Consider the following 23,837-nt stretch of genomic DNA (forward strand, 5'->3'; position numbering starts at 1 on the left):
TATTGTCACAGTAAAGACCTGGACAGGGGGGGAAAATTTGGGGAAGAGAAAGGTGTGTCTAGATTAGAATATTGGTGTTTCCCTAACAGCGTTAATCAGACTTGTTGGCATGGGCCCATTGGGAAGCCTCAAAATCATTTTATTTTTCGGCATTTTTGTTTTAAATTGTTGCATGGTGTATAAGGGGGGGCCCCCCTAGAGGAAGTGAAATGGGCGGCGGAAATGGGATCCGGATTTTCCCCTTCCACCACCCCTTGGAAAAAGTGTCAAAATGGACCACCAAAAATTCCCCCTTGGTTGTTTTTTTTTTTTGGGGGGGTGGGGGGGGGGGGGGTGGATGAAGGAATTGTGCACGTTGTTGGACTCTCCGGAGGCCCCAGCACGGCCCGCTGCCATGTTGTACTTCGGTGGCATGACAAGAGGGCCTTTTTTCAGTCCAAATGAGGCCCAATCTTTTTCCTAAATTGGAACACCAATATCCAACAACATCCACATGAACTGTGTCGGGCCCCAACCCAAAGATCGTGCGCTCCCTGTGTCACGCCCACACGCAGCAGCTCCCGAAATTGCAGATCCCCGCACCTGCCGCCGGCCGGACTCAAACCCGTTCAACTCTCCTGCGAATCCAAATGGAAACGATACAAGTATACAACGAGATGGCGACAGATACCACCAGCGCCAAAACAATCACGACGAGCAGAGCAGCACGACCACCAGTTCACCACTGATTTGGGAAAACAATCCTTTGCTCACCAGCTCGTGCGCATCATCGTTCGTGCACGCGCTTTGCGACCTAGTAGCCACCATATGCCGCCTACCGCCTGCACTCCCGGGCGTCAGCATCCACATCAACTCCACCCGCGCACGCACTTCTCTGCCTCCTTCCTTCCTGTATATATTGCACACGACCTGCGATCGCTCAACGACACAACCCAAGACAAGGAACCAAGAACAGTTAGCGTATCAGTCCACGTCGTGCAATCTGATCGGCGACCCGATGGCTTCATCAGCTGTTCGTTCGCTTGTGCTCCTGCTGACGATCGCGGCGGCCATCGCCGGCGCCCTCTCGGACCCGACGCCGCTCCAGGACTTCTGCGTGGCGGACCTGCAGGCCGCGACGCCGGTCGACGGGTTCGTGTGCAAGCCGCCGGCGTCCGTGGAGGACGACGACTTCTTCTCCCGTGCCATCGCCGCCGCGGGCAGCACCAGCAACCCGTTCGGTGTCAACTCCACGCGCGCCACCGTGTCCACGTTCCCGGGCCTCAACACGCTGGGCGTCTCCATCACGCGCGTCGACCTCGCGCCGGGCGGGCTCAACCCGCCGCACTCGCACCCACGCGCATCCGAGCTCGTCATGGTGCTCAAGGGCGAGGTCTTGGTCGGGTTCACGACCGCGGTCAACCGCCTCTTCTCAAAGGTGGTCAGGGAGAACGAGCTCTTCGTCGTGCCCCGCGGGCTGCAGCACTTCCAGCTCAACGCCGGCGCCGGGGACGCGGTGTTCGTGGCCATGTTCGACAGCCAGTCGCCCGGATTGGTCACGCCCACGTTCGCCATGTTCGCGACCAAGCCGGCCATGCCGATGGAGGTGCTCACCAAGACGTTCCTCATGGGCGAGGACGAGGTCAGCGCCATGAAATCCAAGTTCGCCGCCTTCTGATCACATTCAATATCACCAGGCCAGCAGCAGCTCATCTGCTAATTTATCCCATTCAGTCACGTCAGTACATGTATTCATTTGTTTTTCTTAAATAATTTTCTTTTCTTTTCTAAATTCGGTTTTTATATGTATTTGTGTTTCCGCCAAATTAAGTGTAACCCGAATGTAAATGTGATGAGTGTGTCAATATACTACTGCCGTGCCCCGTGAGCACCAAACGATTATATATAAAAAAAGGCAACAGCTACCTTCAACGTGCGCGCGCCCCTGGTCTTGCACGCTAGGTACGGGCCGGAGCTGGAGGCCTGGAGCTCCCACCGGCCACCGCAGGCCAACCCTGGCCAGTAGCAGTAGCACTGCAGCAGCCGACAGACGGAAGAAAAAGAGCTTCAAAACAAGAGTTGCCAGATCAATAGATCATCGACTCCACTGACTGAGGAATTATCACAGGCGCCTCTAGCTACATCTCTTGCTTCCAATCAGTACGTTCCAGTGACTAATCCATTAATTACCTCCTTGGTGCTTACTTCCCCCGGTCACAAATAGAAGATATCAACATGATGTCTAACTTGACATTTTAATTGATACTAGCAACTATGCCCGTGAAATGCAACGGGAGAAAACATTGCTCGCCTCGCCGTCGTCCGCCCCGACCGCGCCGTCACCCCGCTGCCCCGCAGCTCCCCGACCTCGCCGTCGTCCCCGTCGTGCCCGCGCCGCCCTAACCTCGCCCGCCGTCGTCCATGCCTCCCGAACCTCACCATCGTCTGCCCCGGCCTCGCCGTCGTCTGCCTACCTCGCCTTCCCCGGCCGCGCCGTCGTTCCCATCGCGCACGCGCCACCCCGACCTCGCCCGCCGTCGTCCGCGCCTCCCCAGCCTCGCCGTCATCCCCGCCTCCCCGGCCTCACCGTCGCGCCCGCGCCACCCCGACCTCGCCCGCCGTCGTCCGCCCCGACCGCGCCGTCACCCTGCCGCCCCTGCACCTCCCCGACCTCGCCGTCGTCCCCGTCGCGCCCGCGCCACCCTAACTTCGCCCGCTGTTGTCCGTGCCTCCCGAACCTCGCCGTCGTCTGCCCGACCTCGCCTTCCCCGGCCGCGCCGTCGTTCCCATTGTGCACGCGCCACCCCGACCTCTCCCGCCATCGTCCGCGCCTCCCAGCCTCGCCGTCGTCCGCCCCGGCCGCGCCGTCATCCCCGCCTCCCCGTCCTCACCGTCAAGCCTGTGCCACCCCGACCTCGCTCGCCGTCGTCCGCCCCGGCCTCGCCTTCCACGGCCGCGTCGTCATCCCCACTGTCCACGCGCCTCCCCAGCATAAACGGACCGAGATAACTCTACGTATCAATGGCATGTGACACATCAAACGTTAATGTACTGCTGCTTGAGGGCCCACCTGTCAATGACATACGGGTTGATTATGGAAAAGGCGAGGGACTTTTTTGCAAAATAACTACGTTGGAAAAAAATAATGGTACTTTAATATTAGGTATATATAGAGAGAGAGTATAGATATAAAAATATTTTTTATTGTGAAAGTGTATTTTTCATAATAGATTTACTAATGAATTTTTTTGTTGTCAACGTATATAAATATTTAGATACAAATAATAGTAGTCAAAGCAAAATGTAGTATACGACAACTATATTGGAGAGTTGGGCACCGCCACGTACGTATATCGGTATATGCATCGCATCTATATCAGTAACATTTAAACAAATGAACACTTTACACACAATCCTCGATATTCATGCGTGAAAGAAGGTCTCCGTCCGCTAGACCGCTACCAATCCGATCCAAACTGCGCCTTAGTCACCCCCACTCCCAACTTTAACACTATGCAAAAAGAAGATTCCCCATCACATTAAATTTGCGGTATATGCATGGAGTACTAAATGTAGACGAAATTAAAAACTAATTCCACAGTTTTGTTGTACTCTGTGAGACGAATCTTTTGAGTCTAATTAGTCAATGTTTGGACAATAATTCATAAATACAAACGAAACGCTACAGTGTGCTACAGTGCTGTAACAGTAATTTGGCACCTCCAAACTTTGGCAACTAGGGTGTTTGGATCCCCGAGCTAAACTTTAGCCCCTGTCACATCGAATGTTTGATATTAATTAGGAGTATTAAACATAGACTAATTACAAAACCAATTTCACAACCATTAGGCTAAATTGCGAGACGAATCCATTAAGTCTAATTAATTCATGATTTGATAATATGGTACTACAGTAAACATTCACTAATGATGAATTAATTAGGCTTAATAGATTCGTCTCGTGATTTAGTCTAGGGGTTCTGCAATTATTTTTGTAATTAGCTCATGTTTAATCCTTCTAATTAGCATCCGAATATTCGATATGACACGGACTAAACTTGCTCAGGATCCAAACACCCCCTAAACAATGGCCTCCATGGGCCTCCATATAAAATCTATCGCCTTTCTCTGTTTGGCATCTTCCCAGGCGCCCTCTCTGAAACTACACAAGTCGACGTACGTTACGCTACATCGCTAGTTACCCACGTCGCCAAAAAGGTACTGTACCTACAAGGCCGCGCTCCCGCTGCGCGCCTCCTGGTCTCCACCACCTTCGGCCGTCGGCCCCGCGCCCCGTAGCGTGCGGCCGATTCGCGGGGTCACGCAGCATGTACTCCCTCTGGGCGGTCGAGGCCCCTTGCCGGCTCCGATTAGGATGCAGTTGAAACGGTACTGCATAGCATTATATTTCAAACATAATAACATGATATTGAATTTTCGGTGGCACGCCTCTTTAAATAAGTACTCCCTCCGTTCCAAATTGTAGGTTGTTTTGACTTTTCTAGGTCCATAGATATTATTATGCACCTAGACATATAGATGCATAATAGTATCTATGAATCTAAAAAAACTAAAATAATCTACAATTTGGAACGAAGGAGTACTCTATATATTTTGAGATGCAAATAACCTCTTACCTATACTGAGCTAAGAGGAGTACCATAGAAAAGGTGGTTGGAGCTTTGGCACACTGATTGAAAAAATGTAAGTTTTTGTTGATTGTGCAAGGATATTATGATTTGACTATTTTTATTGTTACTCAGGCAAATAAGGTTTGGTCGGTTGCTAAGAAATCATTGCTTGTTTGTCATAAAATTTTTCAGTTCTTTTATTGCATGGCACCAATTGGGTTAAACTTGAATCCAGTGGAACCTTTGTAAATTCCTACTTAAATTGCTGTTGTTGTTTTTAACAAAATATTCCAATAAGCTTTATGTACTGTTTTCAAAACATATGAAGGAGAAGGCTTAACTATTTGTGAACAACTTTTAATATTTATTAGTTGTAATTTGGTTCACTTATTAATTTTTGTTGCTTTTCAAAGAGTGTGGCCCCTGATATGTTTATTAAGGAGAAGAACCAAGTTTCTAACATCATGATAGAAATGTCTTCTTTGCGTGTTGACATTCTGGTGAGTCTCCCTTTTTTTTTTACATTGGCAACCTGCTTGAAAAGTTCTGTATGCACAAACTATTTGATGCTAACACAAAACTTGCTGATAATTAAATATATTTTCAATTTTATAATTAATTTGTTTGAAATGGGTATGTTGTTTCACATTTATGAATAAAGTTTGATAAGCCACTAGACAAAACAAAGTATTTAGGTGGACGCTAGTGCGTGCAGTAGGAGCACAGGTTTCTCCCACACTTACCAGGTTACCACCTGACGAAGATTTCTATACTACTACTAATCCGGTCTTAACCCTGCAAACAAATATACCCCAAAAGTTTTCCTTTGCCTCTTCAATCTTTTAGTTTAGTTATCTTTCTTTCTCATTGTTGGTTTGTCCATGTCTACATGCAACACAACCTGTCTCTTTAGTTCATATATTAATCATGCAATTTCTTATAGCAAGGTTTTCAAAAAGGATATACATTTGACATGTTTTTATTTTCACCTTGAACTGATGGAATATAACAAAAGAATCATTTTAGCACCAGACTACAAAATAATGAATACTATAATGGAGCATCACTGGCCCCAAATTAACTGAGTATTATTGCTGATCTTGTGCAACACTTTCTTTGAATTGTATACTGGCGGAGCTCGCCTGGAAGTAGTGTATCTTCGATGATCAACTAGTTGAATATTATCTGACTTAGTTGAAACTGCCACTAAACTAGCAGTAAAACATGGCTCCCAAACTAGCGAAATATCTTGAACAATGAAAGCTGAACGGTGTTGATTGCTCCTACAAACTTTTCTGATTGTTCCCAGCTGTTAACTATATTGATTATTTCCATACTAAATACCGAGCACTCATTTGATAATGTACTTGAGGTGTTCCAGACTTCCTGCAGTATATTGTCTTGTTCATATGTAACGTTATTTTTTATTTCCCTACATGCTGTCATCTTACGTTGAAATGATGCGATATTGGTTACTTTAAGTAGATCTGCATTGATCATAATGAACTTAATATTTAAACGGATTGAAATCGTTCACCAGATATGTCTCAATTTGATTTTCAAACATCATCTCAATGTGCACGAAAAGCAGAGGTAGCTTCTTATTAGTGTCCTCTTTCTTGTATCATGAGTAAGTTCAATAATACCCAAGCTCACTTTTCTCTCTCTTGTTTGGTGATTCTAGAATGTAAACGCCACAGAATTGGCACAATTGATCTGTGCAAGATCACAAAACGCTCTGGATTTAGCTTCCAAGGTCATGGTAAGTGACTGCAGCTACAATATTTCCCTCCTTTATTCCATGTGTTATCTATTTATTTACTTATGTTGCTTTTTGAACTTGCAACTTGAATTTTGTTGAAACAATTCGTCAGGATATTGCAGGCTTAGGCCTTCATGCTACAGAAATTTCTCAACATACAACAAACCAAGTAAGTTTATATCACTATCAGGTTCATGTCACTTTTCAATTGAATTAAAATGGTGACATGTTCATTTCTTCTTTAAATATAGATGGTTCGGGCATGCACATCTGTCTTCTGTAATGTTGCTGCGGATGCATACCATAAGAGAGTTAAGATGGAAACAATCATTTCATTTCTTGATGCTCTTAGAGGCTTAGGGGCAGTCTGTCATATTTTGGTAGAAGGTATAGTGGCTAAGCTCGAAGATGGACCTATAAGAAACATTATAACCTCTTATATGGATAAACATTCCCAAGAGTTTGATAACAAGGTGAATAACTTAAAAGATGAATTCAAGTTGGCTACCGAAATTCATGCACACAAGGTACACTCTTTTGCTCAATGGGTTTACTTGTGGTCACTTAATGCTAATTTTCCTTAATGATATGATACACATCCCTTTACCAATGTTTTAACGTGTTAGTGTACATAAATACCTCCAACAGATAGTGACAGAGATACTCTTCATAGGGACAACACATGCAGAATCATATGTTCGCCAAATGATCAAATGTCACAAGATAGCATTGCATCGCATTACAGGTTAATAAAATTACTTTATATACATTTTATTTCTTATTGCACTTATATTAAAACATGATTTGGTTCATTCTGCACTTTGATGATGATCACATTTAGTGCCTAATTGATGCAGGAATATCATATCCATGAGGCTCGCCTATTGCTGCGGGGATATGATGTCCAGGAAAAGTCTCACTTTGTTTCGTGTGAAGTGTTTCAGGATTAGAATGAAAAGCTTTGGCTAGAAGACTAATAAAATGCTCCACATTTTACACTTACGGATAATGTTCCATGCTCATATATATATATATATATATATATATATATATATATATATATATATATATATATATATATATATTTAGTTTTAGTAATCTTCGCTCATAAATTTACTTCATTGGTCCCTTCTTTTAAAAATATTATGTGAATGAGGGGTGGACCTAGCCTAAAAAATGAGTGGCGGCCTGCAAATGAAAACCCTAAAGCTTCATCATCTAGTCAAATGGGAAATCATTTGCAAGAGCAAAAAGAAGGGTGGTTTGGGGGTAAAAGATATAAAGAAACTGAACACAGGATTGTTGTGTAAATGGTGGTGGTGTCCTGACACACAGAGGAGGGGATCTGGCAAGACATTATCAGGGCTAAATACATTAAGGAGGGTACCATTAGCTCTGTGAAACACAGGCTAAAAGTAAGAAATATCTATTTAAGAGGGAGAGTTATTAAAGTAAAAAATGGCAAAAGATCCTCTTCTGGAAAGATAGATGGTTGGTAAAGATCCTTTTTGTATAATGTTTCCTATTATTTGATCTGTGCAATGAAAAGGATGTTACTGTGTTTGATTTCTTGTTGACACATGGTCAACTAACTTTTACTCGTTGGCTATCTAACTTCCTCTTTGAACAATGGATTGGGGTGGTTAGCTTACTCCTTCCAGTATGAAAATTCTAATGATGTTATCTTGTGGAAATGGACAAAAGGGGGCAAGTTTACTACCAAATCAGTGTATGAGTATTTGACAGAAGATGATTCAGGAGTTAATTTTAAACACATCTGGGAGGCTAAGATTCCATACTTATCTTGACTAAAGATAATATAATTAGGAGGAAGTGGGTGGGAGACCCATCTTGCTACTTCTGTTGTCAAGATGAAAAAGCTGACCACTTATTCTTTCAATGCCCCATAGCTAAAGTAGTATGGAGTGTTGTAGCCATGTGTTTGGGTGCAGACAATATTCCCTAGAACACCCAACAGTGCAGAATTTGGGTGAAGAAGTGTTTGCCTGGAGGCGAAGCGGCCTACACTTTTGGTTTTGCTGCAATATGTTGGGCCATCTGAAAGTGTAGAAACAAAGCCTGCTTTGATAAAAAGATGCTGAGAAACCCATCTGAAAATTCTGATCCATGGCTGTGCCTTTATAAACTATTGGGCAGCTTTGTACAACTCTGAATTTCAAGGCAAGCTATTGGAAGACGTCAAGACTCTGGTGGCATGCGCGTACAAGGTGATGGCGCAACACGCTCCTTCTCGAGCGAGGCTGCTACCAGCTGAACCACCGGAACAGCGTGAGGAGGGCGATGGGAATGGAGGAGCAGGAGCTCGAAGCATCAACAATTGTCTTCATCTCCTTTGCAGTTTGGGGCGACGAAAAAGAGCTTAGGGAGAATTGTACCTCTAGGAAACCTAGGGGTTTAGTGTATCTTGCCTGAATTAGGTAGACTAGCTCTCTCTTAAACCTCTTTCCTGTAACAGACAAGTGGAACTTGTCTTTCCGTTCTTTGAATGGAAATGGGGATGAGAAAAAAAAATTGCAATGTGTCTCGTCGCTAAGAGTATATTCGGGCTAAGTGTTCCATGTTGGTCCATCGGCTATCTGTCGTACTGTACTACTGGAGAATTTGGCCCTTGGTTAAGCAGACTGCTTTTGTTTGTTTCATGCGGTACCAGTGTTGTTCACTGCTGGGATTCATTCATATCATTGCTGAAATCAGTGTTATCATATACTTCATTGCTGAAATCAGTGTTATCATATACTTCAGTTTTTTCTGCAATGTCTGTCTGTTTATCTGAGACGGTACCATTTCTTGCGCATGCACCCGCGGATCTGCATTCTGTCTGTGAATTGTAGTTTGCAGTATGCTCTGCGCCGCCCCGAGTGCAGTCCCCGGCTTGTTTCCTCTCGATATTGAACAAAAGATCATTGTTTGTTTAGCATTCCAGTTTCATGCTTCCACTTCGATTGTGCTGGCATTTAGTTGGTACTTGGTAAGAAGTCTGTGTCGCGTCGCCTTGTTTTTACAGTGAATCATCTGTGTGCGCTCATTTGTGCTTATCTGTGTAAACTGAATATTCAATTTGCTGTTAGTGTCGTGCTGCCATACAATGAGGATGCTGATAGCTGCTAGCACCAAAATGCAAGGCAGCAAAGCAAACTTACAAAATCACAGACAGGGCTCAAACATAAACATTGCTAAACGGAAACAAAACACAAGCTTTTGCAACTTTATTATTTAGAAGGTCATGAAACGAAAACACAAGAGGCGTCCGGTTAGACATTGCCCCCTACATCACCTCTGTTCTAATAAAAAAGTTACAGACCTCCACACAGAACCGGGGAGTAAACACGGGTTGAAATCAAAGCAAAGTGAAACGCACACGTAGATATGTAACTGAAATTACTTTGAACCTAAACAAGATACACAGTTTGGCACCAGCACGGTTGCTATACCAAAAGCAGCACACGAGCATCTTAGTAGTCCCTGCCAGTGCCAGGCTTGTAGGTACTGGTGTCCTTGCGGGCATTGGTGGTGCCGTCGTTGTTCTCGCCGGCCATCCCAAGCGAGTTCACCACGGCGTCCTTCGCCCCAACGGCGGCGCTCACCACCTTGTCCTTGGCGCCCACGGCCGTGCTCATCACCGTCTCCCCTGCCTGCACAGCCGGAAAATATTTCAGACTTCACAATGCGCCATGCAGTAGTTTACACTATCGATGCGGTCAATTAGTAGCGTGTGCCACAGTGTCACCTGCTGCAGGATGGCGCCGGTCTTGTCCTTGCCGGCGACCACGGTCTCCTTGGCGTACTGCGCGGCGCCGGCGGCCTTCTGCTTCGCCGCCTCGGCGGTCTGCGAGACGTATCCCCCGGCCTGCTGCGCGCCGCCGCGGGCGCGGTCCCCTGCGGCGCCGGCCGACTCGGACGCATTGTCCCTGGCCTCGCGGCCCTTGTCCATGGCGCGGCCCGCGGTGTCGGAGGCCGCGTCCTTGGCCTGGTAGGCCTTGTCCCTGGTGGCCTCCTTGGCGTCGTGGCCCATCCCCATGGTGCGGTCCGCGGCCTCCCGCGCCTTGTCCCTGGTCGCCTCCTTGGCGTCGTGGCCCCTGCCCATGGCGCGGTCGGCGGCGTTGAACGCCTTGGACTTGGCCTCGCGCCCTTTCTCCTGCGCCGCGCCCATCACGTGCCCCGTCTTCTCCTGCAATGTGCCAGAGCAGAGAACACCATTGGTGAGTCTTGAGCAGATCTAAGAACCGTGGATCAAACCGCAGAGTGTTGTCTCTGCATGCGGTGTGCCAAGCAAGCGCTCACCTCGGCACGGGCCTTGGTCTCGCCGGCGTGGTAGCTAGCCTGCTCCTGACGAGAAGCCATCGCGAACTAGGACGAAAGCTAAAACTAGAGTGGTGGATCGAACGGAACTGGAAGCCTTGCTTAGCTCGAACGCTTCAAGACTGGAAGTAAACGGTTCTTGTTAACTTGTTGCTGTGTCTGTGACGAGCTGCTTTGGGTTCGGTAACATTTATACAGTGGAGCGGCGAGGCAGAGGATGGTTGGATGGGGTACGTGTCCTGCATGGGCAAGCGCTGGGTGCCACGTTGAGGGGACACGCGTTGCCACCGGCAGGGGCTCTCCAGGTGTCCGCCTCGGGCTGGCGCGACCGATACGGGACGGACAAAAAAAAACTGCACGACCAGGGATGCTGCGCGTCGCCGACCCAAATGGAAAGGGCGACGGGGCGGAGAGAGCTCGGGACTCGAGGGCGGGTGCACGTTATCCGCACCCTCCCAGCTCGCCAGCTCGGCGGCTTCCCCTCCTGATTCCTGAATCCTATGGGCTATGGACCCGGCTGTGGCCTGTGCTACATGCGGCTGTGGGTTTGCCACGTCGAGCCGTTTCCGCCGGGTTACGCGCGCGTGCCGCCGACCTGCCGCGGTGCTGCCTTCTTGGGCTCTTCTGCTCGGGCCCAGAAGCAAGACGGGCTGACGGCATTAACCTGCCGGCTGCGTGGTGGCCTGGTGGGTGCCTGCTTGGGCTCTTCTCTTCTGCGGGTCTGTCTGCTCGGGCAGCAAAGACGCGGCACGGATCTCCACTCTTCTGTCTTCGCGCACGGCGAGCGCCGAGGTCTGCAACGAAGAATTCTTTCCATTTCTTTAAAGTAGGAAGAAACTGCGAAGATTTTTTCTTTTGGGTACTAGGAGTCCCATCGAATACCCATCGGATATTCGGACGTTACCCTCCGGATATTCGGACGTTAATTAGTTAACTAATTATAAAAATAACTGCAGAACCCTGTACTAATTCGCGAGACAAGACGAATCTATTAAACTTAATTAATCCATCATACGAATCTATTAAATCTAATTAATCCATCTTATCATTAGCAAATAGTTACTGCAACATCACATTAAATTTAATAGAGTCACGGTTTAATAGATTCGTCTCGCGATTCCACCAGTTTTATAATTAGATTATATTTAATACTTCTAATTAATAGTTACTGCAACATCACATTAAATTTAATAGAGTCACGGTTTAATAGATTCGTCTCGCGATTCCACCAGTTTTATAATTAGATTATATTTAATACTTCTAATTAATACTTCTAATTAGCATCCTGACATGGACGCCGCCAGTTTTATAATTAGATTATATTTAAAATATCTAATTAATACTTCTAATTAGTATCCAGAAATGGACGCCGCCGCCGGATGCAAACAAACCCTAAACCACGAAGATCTTCTAGCACCGGAATGTGGGCACCCGCGGGGCCGTTATGCTCTCGTAGGAGAGAGAGAGGGGGGGTAAGAGAGAGAATGTGCTCTCGCTTAACCAGCAACACTCTGTAACACGCAATTCAACGCTCGTGGGCCCGACAACGCCGTTCTCATCCCTTCATCTCTCTTTGCCTCAATCCGCTAGGATATCGTCGCCATGGCACCTGCGTCGCTGCTCGTCGGACGGCTTGGGGAGAGGAGCTAGCGCCGGGACGAGGGCGGGCGGGCGGGCACCGGGAGGACGGCCGGCGGGCGGGGGCAGGGCGGAGCACGGCCACTGCTGTCAAGGCGCGGGGGCAAGGGTGGGGCGTGGCCGGTGGCGCACAGTCGCCGACCGCGGACGGCGAGGAGCTGGGCCGCCGCTGCTGGAGCCGAGGATGTTGAAGGAAGATGAAGGTGGGGAGCGGGGCGAGGTGGCGCACGGTCGCCGGCCTCGAGCTGGGCGGAGCATGGTGGGGAGGAGCGCGCTGCCGGGAGCAGGGCGGGGCGGGCGTCGGCGAGCGGAAGAAGAAGAACCGTGCTGTGCTGGCCTGCCGGGACGCATGGCGGCGTGGCGCTCGGTCCAAACACGGTGGGCGGCGGCGGTGCTAGTGGAGATATTCTGATGGTGGGAACGAGGAAGAGATTTTTGCTCTCCCGTATGAGATGGGAACGGGGGAGTAAAATAGTCAAGACGTTAGGCCCACAATTTTCTTGGGCAGTGTTGTTAGAGATGAACCGATAGCGGTTGCCGCTTGTGCTATCTGCAAGTTGAGGTGGCAGGGACACGTAGATACTGTAGAGAGCAGTTGCCGATAATTGTTGCGGGTGCCCTAAGGTGTCAGGTGCATTTTGAGGGCTTGTACCCGCTCTGGCTTTATCTCTTTTGGTAGTTTGGTAAATCGAGATACTTTACGGTGAAGTTGTTTCACAAAACGAAAAAAAAATATTTCCTTGTTTTAACTTCACTTGTGAAGCCATAAATTCTTCTTAAGCGTTCGATCGTGTCTCCCATTTGAGCCAAAGCGGGTAACGGATGACAAGTCATGGTGAGCAGCAGGCAGCGTTTGTTGCAGAGCACAGCTGTACAAGGTTTAGGCCCTGTTTCGAACCTATCTAATTGCGCACTCCAAACACGCGGCGCGCTTGTTTGCTCCGGAACTTTTACATGACACAACAGGAGTGCACCCAGCACCCTTTACCTTTTTTTTTTGGAGGGCAACCCTGCGAACCCAGCACCCTTTACTTGATCAGCTTATCAAAAGCTAAAGACTTTAGAATACGATTTGTTTCATAGAGTAGAAGCAAACCTTCACTGCGTACATTCCTGCCAGCTCGTAGCAGTAGTCCCGAGGCGAATCCATTGAAATATCGTTACAACATGTCATGGGAACAACAGCATGGACCAAATGGACCCTATGATTTATCATGTCCTGATGAGGAAATGCCGAGCTGCTTTCACATTGTTTTGCACTTCAGATCATCATTCTGCTTGCTTGAGCAATATGGCTTCCTGTCAGCACCGAAGCAACAGACAGCCGCCCAAACAGAAAAGGAAGGCTCATTCACCTAGAGATGTTCTTGCGATGCTTCAGAGATTTGGCATCTTAACTTTGAGTTTTCCGAGCATTTTCTTACGGAATATATTGCAGAGAATTCTTGATTTACAGAATGACCAAAAGCCCTCCGATCCCAGGGCCGCTTCTATCTGAAAAAAGAGGCTCCCAGATTGTGCATCCTGCACACGCATAAATGTAATGACGAAAAATTAGAAGCCATAAGCATGACTACTGCATTAGGATGTAGCTTTGCTCCTCCACTTCACCCAATGATTTCTTGTAAACAAAGAAATTCCAAAAAAGTAATACCACAAACAGCATTAACAACAACATACGAATATCATCCTCACTCACTATCAGAAATACAGGAGATACAGAAAGTCAAGCACCATCAAGGAACTGCCTGAAGGCAACAAAAGCTATAAACTACTTTTCACAGCCTGAGCTGCAAGAACTACAAGTTTGCACCTCACAGGAAGTCTAAAAATAAAAAGTATGCGTCTAAACCCAACAGGTGTTCCAGTTAGAATTGACAGCAAAACCATTTTCGGAAGTTGGTTTGCACTAGGACAAAATGCTTTGAACTCCGGAAACACAAATTTTGCCCAAAACATGTTGTGTAACAAACATATGAGAAAGAAAGTTGCCTCACTGCTCAAAAGAAGGCTTCTAAATTTAACAATTGACAAGTAACCACTGATAGTGTTTCTGATTGTTCTTATCTAATTAACGCTATACAACTCGTGTAGGAAACAACTGTGCACTATTACGCGATTATCACCATGCTTTTACCTGGTGTCAACAAGAAAGTAATCATTTGTTCATGCACCACCTCCTTCCTAACCTGTTTGAAGTTCCTTATCTTCCCAAGTAAAGAGCTGCGGTCAGGTTCAAAAGTGTTGGTCAACGTCTAACCCTATAGTTTGAAATGGAACTTGTCTAAAGTGGCGACTTAATCATTTTCATGCAGTCTAAGTCTAATACTTGCATGGTGACATGTGCATCCTCACATACGTAACACCAATCAGGATACGATATGATGCTGAAATTTTCAGGTCATGATATAGCCTCTTTACATGTGCAGTCATGTTGTTCAAGAAAGACCTTTGTACGTGGTGTCACACACCAAGACAGCAAGGTAGTGGGGTTTCCAATTTCTAGAATCCAGCTGCACCTGGGGCTGTGAACAACCAGTGGCTAGAGTCAATAGTAAAGTGGTGACTCTGAAATTGGTCTCCTGTAGCATGCATTTTACTCTCGCAAAAATCTAGCTAGTGAACAAATAGATGGTCAACTAAGTAGAGGTGCTCGCTGCCTAGGATGACATAATGAGCGGCCAACAACACACCTGCATCTTGGTCGTGATCTTCCTAATTTGCACATATCGGAGAACAGTGGATATATGCGTGGTTAGGTCATAAAATCTCCCATAAAAAGAAGGTGCATGTGGCATGTAGCAGAAAGACAACCTAGACATATAACAAGACAAATCCACAGAATATGTGCATATGTCAATGCTATGAATAGCACTTGATAGGGAAGATCTCAAACAGGATCCCCCACAACACAATAAACCAGTAATTTTTTCTTTGATGGCGGGCCTTTTTTCTTAGGATGGAAGGGCTATTGGAGGGTACTATTGCACTTGCACTTGCAGTTCCCTCCATTTCCATTATGTTCCCTCACTCCACTATCCTCTTACACACTGTGGCATAGCAGTCAGTGTGCACTCACTCCACAAACAGTTCCTGACCCTTTAGTTATGCATTCACCATGCAATAGTGAGTGATTGTATGCTTTTTTGGTTATTTGATATGTTGTCACTCCTTAAAACAGATGCTCTGACTTTATACTAGTATATCAACATTTTGGTTATTTGACACATTTTCACTCTTACAATGGATGCTCCGAATTTATACTGGTATCACAAATATTTGGTTATTTGATAATTGATACAGTTTTAACTTATTAACATGGATGTGCTGATCGTATAATAGTATTTTTTAACTACTGAAAAAAATATGACTCAATATGGTCCTTATAATATGAACAGAATTATGCCACAACAATGACTAGGGACCTACTATGTAACCAACGTGCATCATCATCATTACATAAAATACTCTTTGCTCAAGAAATAATAGAGGTCTTTTAGAAGTTAGTATAATCGTGAGTTCATGAGCAAAGAATTCCAAGCATGCCTGATGCTATATAACATTCCAATATTAAAGTGTCATTTCATAATCTGGTACAGATTAGAAAAGAAGAATGCAAAAGGCACAGGAAATGCATCAACTACTAAAACAGGCTGGGTTGTAGTTTACTTTGGCCTTAGTTACTAGATGGCAGTACAACTTCTAAAGTAGCTTCTGCCAAATGTAGTTGACCTTGAGCTGTGGGATAATGTGTTTCATCATAACCCTGTAGAGCAATCATTACTAGAAGACCGTATCTAAAGTTACAGGTTCTTTCCTTTCTAGCTGCCGGACCCAGCATCCATGTATAAAAGGGGCAGAGGTGTAGTAGCTCCTCCCCAGGAATCCTCCTAAGGCAATAACATATTAGTAGAAGAGAAAAATATGCCTAAACACACTTTTGCACTCAGCGTCATCCTTTTAATCCTTCTATTCAATGCATCTGCAGGTATGGGATTTTCTCTTCCTTCTGAGCAATATATTATTTGCTAAATCATCAATTACACCTGAACATGTTCTTTTCTACTAATGCAGGCCAAACCATTGCAGTTGAAAATGATAATGCTGCTACTGCAAAGCTGATAAAGGTCTGTCAATTGTCTCCTCTGTTTGTATTTAAATTTGAGATGATTAGTTATTTGAGTTCCGAAACTCTTGACTTTTCACCTTAGCTATACATAATCATGCCTGAAACAGTCATATAACAATATCTTATAAACTGAAAATAATGATGGAGCCTGCTGAACCCTAAAATCATGTCAACAAATATCAGAATTGTTACTTTTAGATTTTGTTTCCCATTAGCTTAATCAAGGTATGTTTTTATCCTCTAAATACAGGGCCGTAGCAGAAAGATTCTTACAGAGGTTCAGGATTATGATTACGGAGGAGCAAACTCTAGGCATGATCCTCGCAGAAGGTCTGGGATTGGGGGCAGGAATGGCTAGACCACTATCTGCATATGGTCATGTGAAGATGCTACTACATGAATGGGGTTATATGAGGGAGAGTAGTCTCTTACTGCAGCTAACCTGCTACATGAATATTTGAACCCCTGTTGTGTGTTCCAATTGGATCAATGAGCCATATAGATACTCTTATCTGATAAACAGTCTAGCGGGATGAAGTTGAGACTAGCTCATATTAAATGGCACCTATATGTACTTTTTTGAGATACCCAACTATGTGTGCTGCTAAAGCATACGTGAGGCAGTGGACCATCTACGAGCCATTTTATGAGGTGATAAGTGTAGCACTGTACTTGTGAGTTCATTCAGTTTTCTTCAAATTTTGACTAAAACCAACCGTCTATCCTTTCACTGCATCTTGCATGTTAATTGCCAGCGAACCCATCACAGGTACAGCTGATGAAACAGACAGACTGAAAAGCAAGGGAAAAACTGTACAACTGATAATAAATGTCAAATGTGCTTACCAAGTAACATGTAATCTAACTCAGTGTCCCTCCTCTTTAATGAAATAAGGACCGGGCTTGATAGGATAAGGATAAAGATAACCCTCTGGCCGAGAAAACCCAGCTTCATTCATGCGGTCACTGAGAACATGCAGTATAGGTTTCTTCAACCCATACTCATGCCTGTTCTTCTCAAGATATGCATTAGCTTCTTCAGCCACCTCCATGGTGAAAGCGAATCTATTCTCTTGAGATAACATCAGCTGATTAATGTCCAAGCATACGATCTTCCCATTCTCCCTTACTTTTCTCACCTTCTCTTCTAAGAAAGGGATACGATCCAACTTGTAACGCAACATGTCATCCTCTTTGGTCTGCAAGGATGATACGTATTAAGTGTCAATGCATACAGGAAGATCAGGAAGCATTGCGAATTCAAAAGTGTGACAATAATTTCTCCCAAGCGCATAACCAAAAACAGATGTGACTGCTACTGAAAATTACGTTCCAATTTGCATTCCCTTGTTTGTATTAAATAAGTATGGCATGCCATAGTAGTGCCTGCTTGCCAACTTAACTGAAAGAATTGGAGAAATACGGCTGCATGGTTAACGAAAAACAGAAGTGGACCTAAAACTCGGTAGCAACCTAATACTGATGATCATGGAACTACAGCACCTATGATTCTTCTCAGACCTCTTAGACACCCCATCCATAGTTGCGAAGCAAAATCCTAATACTACAGTCCAGAGAGAATGTCGCCCTTCTAGACTTCTAGTTTTGCACATTACAGGACAGGGGTAATTGCGAAATTCGATAGGAAACGTATCTTTCCATAGCATCCTAATTGGATACCATCCCGAGTGCAACAATCACGAGAGGAGAGGAAACAGACTCCGTCATTGTTTGGTTACTGGCTTGCTGCACATACCAATTTCCGACGACGCCACACTCGCCGCCCGCTGCTGGCCCGCCCGTCCCCGCCTCCGCCTCCCCCTCCACCTCCGCTGCTACTCGCAGAGTCACCACTGCTCTTCTTCTTCTGCGAGAGAATCGAACAGAACAAAAGACAGACAACAGTGTGTGAATTGGGGGAGGAGTGGGAGGAGAAATAAAGAGAGAGGGAAGTTAGCTCAGTTGTGCGTCCACCTGGGCTCTCATGGAGATGGTGACGCCGCTGCGACCGACCCTACCGCGGTCTCGCGGGGAGGAGGGGAAGCCTGCGGCCAGGTGGCCGCCGCGGTGGTGAGAAGCGACGGGGAAGGAAGCCATTGCCATAGCCATTTTGCAGCGCAGGTCCCCAAGCCGCTGGAGTCCTCTCCCTCACCTAATCCGGTTTACGAGCCGTTGGCGTTGGCTGGAGATGGAACGGGCCGTTGGGCCAAAAGTAACGCGAGTTTTACTTGGGTCAGCCCACAATGGTCGAGGTGCGCGCTCGGATCATGGGCCGGACACTGCACAGGGAAATGGGCTACCAACAGCGAGGGGTCCCATGAATTGACGACGGAAGAGAAGAAACAGGCGACCCCCAATTCCCCATTCCCACCCCCATCGCATCGGCGGCGAAGAGGAGGAGCAATTGCAGCAGCAGCAGCGATGGCCGTGATGGGGAGGCTCAGGATCTTCGTGGTGCAGGAGCCGGTCGTCGCTGCATCCTGCCTCATCGCCGGATTTGGTACCTTCTGTTCCCCGTCAGGCCTTCCGCTCGAATCCTTCGGCCTCTACTCTGTAGTGTACGCATACGTACTGGGACCTGACCTCCCGGTCCCGGACGCAGGTTGCGCTTGTATTTTTCTACCATCCAATCCTATTTCGTCCAAGTTGCTTCTAGTTATCTGAGCTTGGGGTGCTTCTCGTTAATTAATTAATTATGCATCTGCGAAATGCTGGATTTACTTTAGTAGCATCAAGCGAGGAGCCTTGGACTGGGTCATGAATACTGAAAATGAACAGGATTTTTTATCTAAACTTGAAAATTGGTTAGCCAAACACCATCTTCTGTGTTCTCGTCAGGTCCTTAAGTCCTTTATAGGTCATAACACTTCTAGTGGCTCTCAGCGTGGTAGGTGTTCTACCATGGCTACATATGCTGTCGTCAGTGGTATTTGAAGCATGTTCTTGTTTAAGGATTAGGTACTAGATGCAGTTTTTACTTGTATCATGGTTACATACAGTCCAATAGTCCATAAGTGTAGGATACCGCGATTAATTGGTGTGCTCTCAATCAATTTCTTTCAGATGTTTTATGTTTCAGATGAACATATACCTTTTGCTCCCTCAACTGGCAAGATGATATTTCTTCCTTCTTCATACATTCTAAAGTGCTTGTCCGGTAGCTCTAGGTGCATTATGTGATCTGAAGTGAGTACCTGTGCAGTTGCTAGTTAAGGTTGTAGCATGTTACTGTTTAGAAATTAGGACCTTGAAAATTATTCGTATCAAAGTTGTGTCAAGTATTAGTTCCTTGTACAGTTTATAATTGCAAGGTGGCAAAGTCATATTGATGTGCTCTCAGCTAATTTCTTTCTGATGGTTATTTTTTCATATGGACCAGCCATTCTTCTTTGCTGTCTTAATTGACACAATACTTCTTCTTTCTTTGTCCGTTTCTAGCAAACTCTTAGCAAAGCTCAAGAATGGAATCTTTTTTCCTTTAAAGGCTATGGCAGTTAACTAGTCGAATTTGAATTTGAATGTTATGTCATCCACCATTACCTTTCTTTTAGGTATTCTGTGACAACTTTGGCAGCCTTGTTATTTCAGTGCTTTCATGCTAAGTCAATTGGTACCTTTCATTCTGATGTTTGCCCTCCTTCCTCCTATGCTAGTTAGCCAGTTTAGCATGCATTATTTTTAATATGTGATGATATGGATATACGCTTATTCGTTCTAAGATATTTTATAAACAGCTACCTTTATTCGAATGAAATGATCTGAAATGCAAATTGTAGTGCTTAGAGGTCTTATGCGTCAGGCTTCCTACCTTAGGCTAAGTACCAGATCACCAGCTCATCTGGTCGTTGTCTTGCTTAGAGGTCTTACTCTGCTCTCCACAATGACTGGGTACTAGCTGTCTGGCTCCCGCTGCTCTCCCATTGAATTTCATGAGAAGTTTTCATTCTCTATGTTTATTTGCTTATGCGTCAATGTTAATGTATATTTTTGGGATATGTGATGAGAAGCATGTATAGAATCTCCAAGGCAAATATATATACAAGTATTGAAGGTTCAATTGGATTAATGTTTGGATGCAGTATTTAAAGACCTGTGGGAGTGTATTCTTGATCACTTGGTACGGTCCAAAGATATTGTCGTGTTTCTGTCCTATAAGACTTAAAAAGAATCACAAGTTTTATGCATAAAAGCTACAGATTGTCAGGGAATTTGGATTTATCTATCATGTAAAAAAGTTTAAGTTATATCTGGTTTGTGTATGGGTTGTGACTTGTGAATATGTTTGTTTGTACAACCGTTCTATCTGTCAAACTGATATATTTGAGGCGCTTACGATTCTTTTGATTTTCCCTTTGATTTCAGGTCTTTTTCTTCCAGCCGTTGTCAGGCCCATCTTGGATTCTTTTGAGACTGCCAAACAAGTTCCCCAACCAGCTCCGAGCGATGTATGCACCTTTGTCTTTAACACATTCAATTTGTCACATTATATTGATCCAAATTCTTTGAAAATGATGTATTGTTTTATCTTGAATTACCAAAATAATGCCATAAGGCCACCATCTTTTAATGAGAGCAAGTAGTGTAATACAAGACGTTTCCCAATTTCATCATGTGTCATCAAACATCTTCCTAGGAGGAACTCTACTATACAATGCCAGTGAAATATTCATTGACTGGAGCTCAAAGCATATGGCAAGCAGCTTCAATTGAAGTACCTGTAGTTATCTTCAGGACTTAATTCTACTTAACTGCTTTGTTTGTCTGAGCTTAGAATTGGGCTCACTATCATAATTCACATGTTTTCTGCATTTGCTACTGCTACTCAAGCATCATGGCATAAGCTGAATTGTTCTTCCTTTGCATCGTTTCTAGGGTACCCTGATGGCCTGATCTATCTGAGACTGCCATTTTTGTTGTTCCAATAATAACGATTTGCCTTTTGCTACTGCTGCAGGTGGTTGCTGGTGTCACTAGCAAGAAATAAGAGTTATTTTATTTTATTTCTTTTCTTTTGTTTGTGTGCGTTGGACTTGTGATGGTTTTACACCTAGGTGATAAGGCTCCTAGACTATTGCCACGTGCATTCGATATTTTTCAGAAGTTCAAAAGCCAGCACGAGTCCTCATGTTTGTCAAAGTAATGGTGGCAGCTGTTTTTTTCCCGCTGCGGTCTGGGAAAATTACAGAAAAAATGATGAACATCAATTGTCCTCTGAATACTGTGGTGTTTTGTCCGTTTAAGGTAATTTGAGAAAACGGTCGGCAGTGTGATAGATAGGTGGAAGAGATGCTTTTGTCCGCTTTGAAGTTTGAATCGTTGAAAAGTATATGTTGGTGTTGGTCCTGTTCTACCTTTAGACCTGATTGTTTGAAAACCCAGTCTCTAACATTGCATCTCAATCAGTCCTGGATTCTGCATTTCTTGAAAACTTTGGGCTTTGACTGCTCTATCTGCTGTATAAAAGCTGATCAGCTTTAAATTCCAGTTCTTCGTTCTTTTTTTCTATCGAAATTTCTCTGACCTGTTTTCTATCGAAATTTATCCGACCTGCAATTCTTTTCCATCCAAATTTCTCCGTAGCTCAAGGTCCCTTATCAACCAGGCGACAAAGTAAGACGTATAGAGCTAATGATAGAACCGCAATCTCCTGCGGTGACAAGGAACACCGTAGATGTCATTAATTTGAGGAGCATGGCAAGAGTCAACGGTACAAGAGTATACAAGCTTTGCATAGGCTTGGACTTTCATATCCTGAGATTGTGGCGTCAACCGAGTGACAAAGTAACAGTACAACACAGACGTTCACACACTCGTTCCTACGAACACACGCACGCAACCTTACTCCTATGAGCACCTTTGGAAAACTGAGCCGGCAAATCCTCAAAATTGAGAAAGTCACCACTGACGTCTCGCTGTCGACGGGCACGTTGCCTACCATAGAAAGAATAGTGTCGGTTAAATCATGAAATAAATCTAAAAAATGCAAGCACCAGTACTGAGTCGAGGACTCGAACCCTGGTGGACAGGTTCCACCACAAGGAACCTTACCGGCCGAGCAGTTTGCCACTGCTTGTAATGATTTGAAACCATTGTTTTGAGATTGAGACGGGCGGATTTGGGCCCCGAGCTGCAGCCTGGGGTGAGGCCCAAGAAAATAGGAACAAGTTTCATAAAAATAGCATAAAAAGGCCAGGCAGCCCATTAGCCCACCCCGACGCGAAGTAAACCCAGCAAGCTAGAACCCTAGCCCTGGCCGCATGCCTCCTGTCCGCCCGCACTCGTCACGTCGCGCGCCTCCCGTTCCCGTGCGTTGTGCACTCGTCACGCCGCGCTGCCTCCTGCCCCTCCCCTGCGGCCTCGTGCCCCCGCCAGCCTCACCAGTCGCCTTCACGGCTTCACGCCCCGGCCCACGCGGTCCCGCGCCGCCGCTAGGTCGCCGCCTTACCGGTCGCCCTCGCCCTCACCACCCGACCCCCGCGGCCCCGCTGCCACGCGCCCATGCCCCCGCCGAACGCCAGCTCAGCAGCAACGCGCTAGCTCGCCAGGCGTCGGCCGCCGGCTGCCTAGCTGAGCGGCACTAGCGCACTGTGGCAGCACGCCAGGCGCCAGCGGCTGAGTCAAGCAGCAGCCAAGGAGGCAAGGAGCGGTAGGCAAGTGACTAGGTGTGATATTATGGAGGAGAGATATTCATTACTTTGCAATATTCATTACTTCATTGAGTATTTGAGTCTTACTTTGCAATAGCAACATTTCATACCTTAGAATGGAGAGATATTATGCTAAAAAAAGATGCGTCAAAGAGTAGTGCCGAAATTATAGAGAGCCGGGTTGAACCAAAAAGACCACGGATTGAACTTGATACGAGAGATATAGTTGCTGATCCAGGAGACAGGAAGCTAATTGATGATTTTCATCATGATATTAGGGATGAGGCTAGGAGATCATATCTACAAATAGGTCCATATAGGCCAGTTGGACATAAGTTTGCAAAAACAAAAAAAGATGGTAAAGGCCAATCAAGAGGATTTGTTGGGTCATGGTTTGATCAATATGATTGGTTAGAGTATAGTGTAGCTAAGGATGCAGCTTATTGCTTTTATTGCTATCTCTTTAAGCCATAACAAACTGGGTTTCATAGTAATGATACATTCACCAAACTTGGGTTCAGAAATTGGAAGAATGCAAAGGATTCTTTCAAGAAGCATGCTCAATCAATTGATGGCTTTCATAGTAATGCAAGAAAGCGTGCACTTGATTTCAAACATCAGAGGCAAAGTGTTCAACATGTGTGGACTGTTACAAGTGCAACAAAAGAGGAGGCATATAAAGCTTGTTTAACTATCATGTTAGGTATTGCTAGATTTCTCCTTTTGCAAGCT

General features: G+C 45.5%; 3 protein-coding genes and 1 long non-coding RNA gene across 5 annotated transcripts; 2 read left to right on the forward strand and 2 right to left on the reverse strand.

Moving 5' to 3' along the window:
* Positions 1 to 947: 947 nt before the first annotated feature.
* Positions 948 to 1,862, forward strand: LOC101768966 (germin-like protein 1-2). Its single transcript, XM_004969626.3, has one exon. It carries the CDS (start codon positions 998 to 1,000, stop codon positions 1,655 to 1,657), a length of 660 nt encoding a protein of 219 aa, XP_004969683.1. The 5' UTR covers positions 948 to 997; the 3' UTR covers positions 1,658 to 1,862.
* Positions 1,863 to 9,572: 7,710 nt separating this feature from the next.
* On the reverse strand, positions 9,573 to 10,868 carry LOC101769368 (late embryogenesis abundant protein, group 3). The gene is made up of 3 exons (XM_004969628.2): positions 10,674 to 10,868; positions 10,120 to 10,560; positions 9,573 to 10,024 (listed from the first exon to the last, which is right to left on the reverse strand). The coding sequence occupies exons 1-3, from the start codon at positions 10,731 to 10,733 to the stop codon at positions 9,845 to 9,847; spliced, it is 681 nt and encodes a 226-aa protein (XP_004969685.1). The 5' UTR covers positions 10,734 to 10,868; the 3' UTR covers positions 9,573 to 9,844.
* A 2,493-nt stretch (positions 10,869 to 13,361) lies between these two features.
* On the reverse strand, positions 13,362 to 18,607 carry LOC101770446 (protein PLASTID TRANSCRIPTIONALLY ACTIVE 7). Of its 2 annotated transcripts, none has more exons than XM_004969631.4 (4): positions 18,433 to 18,606; positions 18,215 to 18,325; positions 17,305 to 17,657; positions 13,362 to 13,853 (listed from the first exon to the last, which is right to left on the reverse strand). In XM_004969631.4, the coding sequence occupies exons 1-3, from the start codon at positions 18,565 to 18,567 to the stop codon at positions 17,325 to 17,327; spliced, it is 579 nt and encodes a 192-aa protein (XP_004969688.1). In that variant the 5' UTR covers positions 18,568 to 18,606; the 3' UTR covers positions 13,362 to 13,853; positions 17,305 to 17,324. The 2 variants fall into 2 exon arrangements, with proteins under 2 accessions (XP_004969688.1, XP_004969687.1); XM_004969630.3 differs by lacking the exon at positions 13,362 to 13,853 and adding an exon at positions 15,862 to 16,219 and having other exon boundaries at positions 18,433 to 18,607.
* Positions 16,184 to 17,129, forward strand: LOC111257379. The gene is made up of 3 exons (XR_002677780.1): positions 16,184 to 16,317; positions 16,404 to 16,456; positions 16,709 to 17,129. It is a non-coding gene; the product is annotated as an uncharacterized LOC111257379 (long non-coding RNA).
* Positions 18,608 to 23,837: the final 5,230 nt, after the last annotated feature.

This window comes from Setaria italica, chromosome V (assembly GCF_000263155.2).
Source record: "Setaria italica strain Yugu1 chromosome V, Setaria_italica_v2.0, whole genome shotgun sequence".
NCBI classification, from domain to species: domain Eukaryota; kingdom Viridiplantae; phylum Streptophyta; class Magnoliopsida; order Poales; family Poaceae; genus Setaria; species Setaria italica.

What these genes read in the sequence shown, in the direction of transcription:
- LOC101768966 (XM_004969626.3), top strand. Translation starts at nt 998, where the DNA reads ATGGCTTCATCAGCTGTTCGTTCGCTTGTGCTCCTGCTGACGATCGCG.
- LOC101769368 (XM_004969628.2), bottom strand. Translation starts at nt 10,733, where the DNA reads ATGGCTTCTCGTCAGGAGCAGGCTAGCTACCACGCCGGCGAGACCAAG. An exon ending in AGACCAAGGCCCGTGCCGAG is followed by an intron (nt 10,561 to 10,673) that starts GTGAGCGCTTGC and finishes GGCACATTGCAG; the next exon opens with GAGAAGACGGGGCACGTGAT. An exon ending in CCGGCGCCATCCTGCAGCAG is followed by an intron (nt 10,025 to 10,119) that starts GTGACACTGTGG and finishes CCGGCTGTGCAG; the next exon opens with GCAGGGGAGACGGTGATGAG.
- LOC101770446 (XM_004969631.4), bottom strand. Translation starts at nt 18,567, where the DNA reads ATGGCTATGGCAATGGCTTCCTTCCCCGTCGCTTCTCACCACCGCGGC. An exon ending in CCATCTCCATGAGAGCCCAG is followed by an intron (nt 18,326 to 18,432) that starts GTGGACGCACAA and finishes ATTCTCTCGCAG; the next exon opens with AAGAAGAAGAGCAGTGGTGA. An exon ending in TGTGGCGTCGTCGGAAATTG is followed by an intron (nt 17,658 to 18,214) that starts GTATGTGCAGCA and finishes TCATCCTTGCAG; the next exon opens with ACCAAAGAGGATGACATGTT.